The 8619-nt window shown below is 39.1% G+C and overlaps 1 protein-coding gene across 2 annotated transcripts in view; it reads right to left on the reverse strand.

Annotated features, from left to right (window-relative positions):
• PRKG2 (protein kinase cGMP-dependent 2) overlaps nucleotides 1-2719 on the reverse strand; it is a 92213-nt gene extending 89494 nt beyond the window's left edge. For both annotated transcript variants that reach the window (XM_047091930.1, XM_047091929.1), the window contains exon 1: nucleotides 2259-2719. In XM_047091930.1, the coding sequence (XP_046947886.1) occupies nucleotides 2259-2719 (461 nt within the window). The remainder of the gene's footprint in view (nucleotides 1-2258) is intronic.
• Nucleotides 2720-8619: the final 5900 nt, after the last annotated feature.

Below are 8619 nucleotides of genomic sequence, written 5' to 3' on the forward strand. Positions count from 1 at the left end.
TGTCCCTCTCACTAAGATAGGTGGTTGTACTTAACTACTGATTTTCTTTTCTAGAAATTGTACCTAACTACTGATTTTCTTTTCCTGGTTATAATGGAGCTAATAAAGAAACACAAAGGAACATGTTTATATTGGATTGTTCAGTCACTTAACACTAGGAGAATGGTGTTCTGTCTCAAGATGGTCAAGTCTCTGGAACAAAATAATTGAACATGATTTTTGCTCAAGAGAAACCTGGTAGAGTATGTAGGGAGAAGGTCAAAGCAGATGATTGACTATCAAATTCTTTCATGCTTCTCTCAGATATACAATAACATTCCTATTTGAAAGATTTTTGTGGATAAATAATAATATATTGTGCTTAAACAGAAATAGCAATATAATACAATATAACGCACAATGTGTAATATCATATATATTACTATATATGCTTATATCTGTTATATCAACAGAGAACACTAGATGATATCCAATTTTTGAAGCACAAGTTTGTAACATTTATAATTTCTGAAATCACACCATTAAAAATAAATGTTACTTTTGCAAAGGGAATAGATAAGACCTTTCTAAACCAACTAATAATAAAACTGTTGACTTACAACAAATTCTTCTGAACTCTAACATTAATCAGATTTCTTTCAGCCACAGAGTATTATGATTAATAATCCAGCATGACTTGTTTCCTTAGCAAATATTTATTGATCACTCACTATGTGACTGTCAACAAATTGATGAATTAAACCTCCCTTTGTAATTCTGTTGTCAAAATTAATCATTTATTTGTTTAAGTCGGATGTTTTACGTTGATTTATATGACTCATGTTTATGAGTAAGTTAAAATTTGTTTTAAATTCACAAATACTGCATTTTCCGAGAGAAATTCAGGCTCAGCCAAGACATTATCAAGGCACAAGATTTAATTTTATCTAATAAATATTCATTCACTTAAAAATAATGCAGGGGCGCCTGGGTGGCTCAGTTGGTTGAGCGTTCGACTTTGGCTCAGGTCGTGAACTCACTGATCATGAGTTCGAGCCCCTCATAGGGCTTTGTACTGACAGTTCAGAGCCTGGAGCCTGCTTTGGATCCTGTGTCTCCTTCTCTCTCTGTTGCTTCCCGCTCTCTCTCTCTCTCTCTCAAAAATAAATAAGTATTAAAAAAATTAAAAAATAAAATAAAAATAATGCAGAAATGAGACCCTAACTTGGGATGTTTCTAGTTCATCTTTCCTGTTTAAGAAATTCAACCTTCAGTTAGAAAATGTACACATGCACGCACACTCATGCACACATACATGTGTGCACACACACGTGCAAGAATGCTATTATAAACTTTCATAAGTTCTTGTAAAAAATCTTTATTTTCAAACTTAATTCTAACTTTCCATTGTTCCCTCTCTCTGAAATGCCCTTTCCACCTCCTCTATGCTTTTTTCCCTCTTTCAGGTCCCAGATAAAAGTCACCTCCTCAGCCAGGCCTCCATGAGAATCCCAATTCTGTCTGCAGAAAAACTGCAGTTGAGAAGGAAGAGTTAAGTAAGAGATATTCAAGAACAGAAGTTGAAAAGAAAATTGGATGGTAATACTTTCCATTGATTTTCTCTCTCCCTAATCGCAGACACCCGCACTATCCTGTTGTTTTCCATCATATCATGTATCCCAATTAATAATTACACAGCATCTCCCTGTTTTTGTGTATACTGTCTATCTCCCCCCCGAGAAAGGCTCTGTGCCTATTATTCACTAATATACACTTAGCATCTAACACAGTGGCTGGCAGGTGGTAGTACTCAGCTTCACCTATGAGACGAATGAATGGACTCCTCCTCCTTGGAGGATCCAACTTACTCCTTCTTCATGACGCTGGCTGACTAAGTGCTAGCAAGCAGGTTTTGCTATACGTATTCATAGTTCACTGTGATTTGTGTACACCTTTAAATCCCCTCCTATAGACAGAGAGAAGGGGAGAATCCCTAAGACTACCTCTTCACTCCCCTAGGGTTTTCGAGATAATGGAAATGACTTTCATAAACTCAGCTCCTCAGTTATACGCACCACAAACCAAAGTCTGGCTAACACGCAATTCCTGATTTAAAGAAAAGTTTTGCTTATCCAAACCAAACCAAGTTTAGAAGTCCCTCTATCCCCAAATCTGAAAGGGTTATTATCTCTTTTCCACTGAGGTGGCCTAAAAAATATCACCCTAGTCTTTCATAATCTTAAAGCTACTGGAGTCAAAAGGGTGTGGGAACTTCTTACCTGGAGTCCTTTCTGACCCTTGCTTTCTCAAAAGAAAATTCAGGGGGTTTATTGAGGTCATAGGTTCGGGTGGTGGGTTCAGCAGATACCCCTGCTTTTGCTCCCCTCCTGCTATGGAGGGAGACCAATCCCGAGGCCTTCCGGTGGACCTCAAGAGGCACTTTATCTGGAGAGGCCTGAAGCGGGCTTCCTCCCTGCATATGCACCACATCCTGAAGCTTGTTCAGCTGGATGCACTTGCTCTGGAGCTCCTCCGTGAGCTCAGCAATGGCCACGGTCTGCTTCGACAGCTGTTCCCGCAGCTCCTTCAAATGGTATTCCCGCTCCTGGATCTCAGCATCCTTCCTCCTCAGCTCCCTCTCCAGCTCTGTCACCTTGCTCCGCAGCGCATGGGTGGTGAGGTTCCCGGAGTGGCCATCTGGATGCTTAGAATGTTTGGGTTTCACTGAACCATTTCCCATTTTGCTCAAGGACCTGAGAGAGGGCAGAGAACCGGCAATTACATAGTGGAACTTCACCACCCCACAGCCCCCACCACTCCTCATTCCGATCTGGTTCATAAATAGAAACACAGCGGCCATCATTATTTGATAAGCAATAAATTCCCTTTGCTTCCGGAAGCAAAGCTATTGACTGATTTCCCTGATCTCTCCATGAGTTGGCCTTGGATTCATTCTTCCCTGTCCCTTTGATGGCACAGGTGTCACACCTAAGCATTTTGCACAAGTGGCCTGAGTTACCTGCTGTTCTCTCTGGTCGTTCTCCTTGGACAGCTGTCAAAAGCATCACAACAAGACTGCAATTTGGAAGTCAGCATGGCAAAGATGCAACACAAATGAGCAGCCACAGAAGCAGAGGCTTGGAAATGTCACCGCTCTGTCAGCGCTCTGTGCAGCTACAGCGAGAAACTACGCCCGAGTTAGAAAGCAGCACATCTGCACTCCTCTGGAGAAGGAGACTGAGTCGATACTGCTTTATTAACACTTTGCTCCCGCTCTATGGACCGAGTATGTTTTGCATTTCGGATAGGGCTCGCTGTTAAAAAGTGCTGGGTGGCAGTTACTAGAAAGTAAAACAGAGGCATGCGGATTCTTTGACTTCTTTTACTTTATATCCTAAAGCCAAGGTTGTCCAAAATATGATGAGGTATGAGCGCAGAGCTCATTCTTTTCCTATTAAGAATATGCTCAGTGAAGTCCCCAAAATGGTCACTAATCCAGCAAATCTCAGAATGTGATACACAAATCAGGATCATCAGGGTGATTTTAGTTGATTCAGAATGTTTTGTTGTTGTTGTTGTTGTTTTTTAGTTCAAAGCTATGTGTTTATTTTAACATTCATTAGAAATATAAATAATTGCCCCCACAAAGTTGCGATTTCATTGACATTATTGCTTAAGTGAAAGATAAACTAGGCATTTAGATTTACTGAGTCAGTTCAATGAAAATTTCTTAAAAATCATCTACAGAGGGACGCCTGGGTGGCTCAGTCAGTTAAGCATCCAACTTTGGTGCAGGTCATGATCTCACAGTTTGCAGGTTGGAGCCCAGAGTGGGGCTCTGTGCTGACAGCTCAGAGCCTGGAGCCTGCTTCGGATTCTGTGTCTCCCTGTGTCTCTGCCCCTTCCCCCGCTCACACCCTGTCTCTCTCTCTGTCTCTCTGTCTGTCTCTCTGTCTCTCTCTCTCTGACTCTTTCTCTCTCAAAAACAAATAAACCCTTTAAAAGTTCTTAAAAAATAAATAATAAAAATAAAAATCATCTGCAGATACTAAGCAGACCTGAGCAAGACCACAAAAGAGAACTTGAAACGGTGAGTTTGGAAAATACTGCTTTGATTAATTACCATAAGGTTTAAGTCTTTTTAGGCTACCTATTTAAACTTCATACTTGTGCATGTGCAATTTTTGACAGCCTTAATCAAGAAGCATAATAACACTTGTAAACTAAGCTTAAATTACCTCTCATTATATAATATCCAAAGAGCTAGACGAAACTTTGTAGTTATATAAGCCACACATTCTTGCCCCTCTCTCCCTCCAAATTTCAAACTCAAGGAGAAATGAAATGCTTAGACTGATATTGCTAGCTCTCCCAGAATAGTCGTGATCTCTAAAACAATAAAGGCATACATGGAAAGATGTAAGACAGCCTCTAAGCCTCAAACAGATGCAACCAAGTAGCCAATGCATATCACCTAAGATGGATGGTACAAACAGAAAATAAATGTACTTGTAAAAGTAATCTTGCAATACCCAGATAGTCCTCATAGAATTCAGGTTCCAAGTAGTCATTAATAAACATTGGCCTCCAGAGAATTGCCTTACTATGTAGCAGAGATGTGGCAGGTTTAATCTCTAAGTTTCTCTTGACTTGGCAGCATTTATTATTCTTATACATTAAGAATATATAAAAAGGTTGAGGAGACTAGAATTCATAGTCATGGCCCTGGACACCCCTGTATCCCAAATAAGCAATAAAGAAGATGTTAGATTGGGACCTAGGAATGAACTTGAATGAGATTCTGAATGACAGGCATGAGATGGGTGCCCCCAGAGGTTTCTTAAATTAATGTGTGCACAAGTTTTTAACACGCAGCAGTGAGCATCTTCCAGACATGCTTTTTGGGTCCATGGACAAGCATTCCTAACCACGGCAGGATGGAAGGAGGGGAATGGTCAGAGGAAAAGGAGCTGCTTTATAAAGAAAAATGAGCATAAAAACCTTCAAATGTAATATTAAACTAACTCAATCTTTTTTTTAAATTTTTTCAATGTTTATTTATTTTTGAGAGAGAAAGAGAAAGTGTGTGAGCTTGTGGAGGAGGGGGTCGGAGCTGTCAGCACAAAGCCCCAAGTTGGGCTTATACCCATGAACCATGAGATCGTGACTTGAGCCGAAGTCGGACACTTAACTGACTAAATCACCCAGGCTCCCCAAACTAACTCAATCTTTATTCATAGAACAATTGTTTACTAAAACCTAACTGTCATGTATTATATCAGGGGCATAACTCCATGAATTTGCAATAAATTTGACAGAGAAAACAGGGCTAGCATTCTAAACATGAAAAGCTTTAGAAACATTTTTGCTGTATGTATGGTGTTCAAAATATTCTGTCCTGATCCAATAATTTTACAAACCTGAAACACAATTAGGTAGGTGTTAAATTCTCCCCAAACACTAACCATTCTCTGGTTTTCATGAAGACAGTTTAGAAACTGTGTAAATCTTTCAAGCTATTTAGAATTCCAAAGAGGGGTGAAACGAGAGTACCTAGCTCATCTTTCAAGTAACTAATTTAAGATATATAAGTAAGTTCCCCAATGGCTCAACACTAAGTCTGATTTCTTACTTAGTTCACTCATTTAAATGTTCTTGTCCCTCAAGCCAAGACAAGTGTTTGGTTTCACAAAACCTAATTAGATTCATTCTGTTTCCTATATTCGTCACTAAGATAGGTAATCTATTTCTCAAAAATGTATTGCTAGCCACAAGGAGAATGTATTGCTGGCAACAGAAGCTGTTTCTCCATCGATCCAGAAACTGTGGGTTAATAGAGTCATTCTTAGAATCAGGGGGCAAGACATGATGTAAAAGGAAATGAGCCTGGAGACGAAGATCAGAATTTAACATAAGTAATGGAGTCAAGCCAGCCGGGGTAGGAAAACAATCTGCCCTTTCCCAGCTGCGTAGCCTTCTACAAACGCCTTAGAATCCTAGATTGGTTTCCCCATCTAGAAAGTCATACCCAGCTCATAGGATTATTATGAAGATTACGTTTGTTAGGTATCCTGTACAATATTTGGCACACAGCAGGCACCGGGGAGCTCTCACAGTGTGTGGCTGGAGACAAGGCATCGAGTGTCTTGGTGCAAGGAAACTTCCAGAAGAAATCATTGCTGGATGGGACAAAGTCTAGCATGCTGCATGCCTTCCAGACAAGAAGTCTTTAAAGATGCCAATTACTCCCTGGGGTTAGGGGAACCTAAACTCGACCTGGTTTATCTCTTCCATGAAGAAAAGAAGTCATTCTGGAATATCTTAGGGAAATCTACCCTGATAAGGGAAACTCCACCAAAACATGGAGACCAGAAAGCATCACAAATGACCCAGCCCAGGTTACAGGATTGCAAGGACTCCTTAAGCTTCATAATTCCCTCCTACTGTCCCTACCTGTTTTCACATATTGCAGTGTAATCCTGAAACCAAAGGGGCCTGCCTAACTGTTTTTGAAGACAATAAAAAAACATGACTCACTGTGAATGCAGTATTCTTCTGTACCCAGAAACAGGCAAGAGGAATAGAATGCATTGTGGCATTTGGCAGGAAGAGAGGAAACCTACATAATTTTTTTAATTATTATTACGTTAATGTGATAACTACTTCGGAAATGTCATTACGAGAAGTAACTAGAAAAGACACAGGAAAAGCAAAACCCTGAAGGCTCTTGCAGGTGGATTAACACCTGACAGCCAGCGTGGGAGGAATTAGGTTTTGTTGTCTGTTTTTCCTCCAGCTCTACAGTAGTTTGAAACCAAAATCTTGGCTCTGATCTAGATAATATCTATTTCTCTCTCTCCCCCATCTGGAGTCTGATATAAATACATATATCTGTAAATATGGGAGATGGTATAGTGCTGGCTAAAGTTACACAGCCAGAGTCTCAATCCGAGCATTTTCACTTAGTATATCTATGCCCTTGGGCATGACGTGGGGCTCAAGTGTCAATAATAGAAGAGATAGACAGACACATAGAGCTACAGGCAGATACAATGACTATACATATCATTTAGACTTATTAGAGGGTCAAATGAGATAAACCATATCAAACATTGCTATTATTACTTGTTAACATTACCCAACAAAATAACTCAGTAGAAAAACTTATTGATCAAAGAGTACGTACTAAATAAACACAATATTATAGGAGAACAAAGTCAGTGGTGATACCTCCAGACTTTAAGACTTATTATTAAGAAAGAAAGAGTGAAAGAAAGAAAGAAAGAAAGAAAGAAAGAAAGAAAGAAGTACTATAAAGCTTGCAGTAATCAAGACAGTGTGATATCAGTTAAAGAATAGACCAATAGGTTAATGGTACATACTAGAGCTCAGAAATAGACTCGGACAAATATAGTTAACTGACCTTTGACAAAGAACAAAAGTAGTTCAATGGGAAAAGGATGGTTTTTTAACAAATTGGACAACCACCCATACTCGTGTGCACACATTAATCTAGACAAGGACCTTACATCTTTCACAAAAATAATCCTCAAATATTTCAAAGACCTAAATGTAAAACACAAAACCATAAAACTGCTAGTAGACAATATAGGCAAAACTCTAAGTGGGCTTGGTGATGACTTTTTAGATAAAACACCAAAAGCACAATCCATGAAAGGAAAAAAATTATAAGGTGAACTTCATTAGCATTTAAAACATCTGCTCTGCAAAGACACTGTTGAGAGGATGCAATGACAAGCCACAGACTGGGAGGAAGCATTTGCAGAGCACATATCTAATAAAGGACAAGGATCCAAAATATACAAAGAACTCTTAGCACTCAACAATAAGAAAGCAAACAATCTAGTTGAAAAACGGGCAAAAATATACACAGATACCTCACCACAGAAGATACACACGTGGAAAGTAAGCATATGAAAAGGTGTTCAACGTTATATGTCATGAGAGAATCTCAAATTAAACCAACAGTAAGATGCCACTACACACTTATCAGAATGACCAAAATCCAAGCCCTGACAACCCCAAATTCTGGGGATAACATGGAGCAGCAAGGATTCTCATTCATTGCTAATAAGAATGTGAAATCATAGTCACTTTAGAAGGCAGTTTGGGAGTTTCTTACAAAGCTAAATAATCAGATAATCCAGCAATCATGCTCCTTGGTGTTAATTTGACTGATATGGAAATGTATGTCCACACCAAAACCTGCACATAGATATTTATAGTAACTTTATCCATAACTGTCACAACCTGGAAGCAATCAAGATGTCCTTCAATGAACAGACGGAAGGTATATCTAGATATACCGAACTATGGTATATCTAGACAATGGAATATTATTCAGGGCTGAAAAGTAGTAAGTATGAAAAGACATGAAGGCACTTTAAATACTTTAATACTTTAAATATTTAAATACTTTAAATACATATTACTAAATGAAATTAGTCAATCTGAAAAATCTACATACTGCATGATTCCAACTATATGACATTCTGGAAAAGACAAAACTTAGAGACAGTAAAAAGATCCGTGATTGCAGGGACTTGGCGAGAGAGAGGGAGGAATGAATACGCGGAGTATGGGGGAATCTCAGGGTAGTGAAACTACTCTGTGTGATGC

The sequence above is a fragment of the Lynx rufus genome, unplaced genomic scaffold (genome assembly GCF_022079265.1).
Source record: "Lynx rufus isolate CCGP_SWC_20201006 ecotype Redwood Valley unplaced genomic scaffold, mLynRuf1.p SCAF_3, whole genome shotgun sequence".
In the NCBI taxonomy this organism is placed as follows: Eukaryota; Metazoa; Chordata; class Mammalia; order Carnivora; family Felidae; genus Lynx; species Lynx rufus.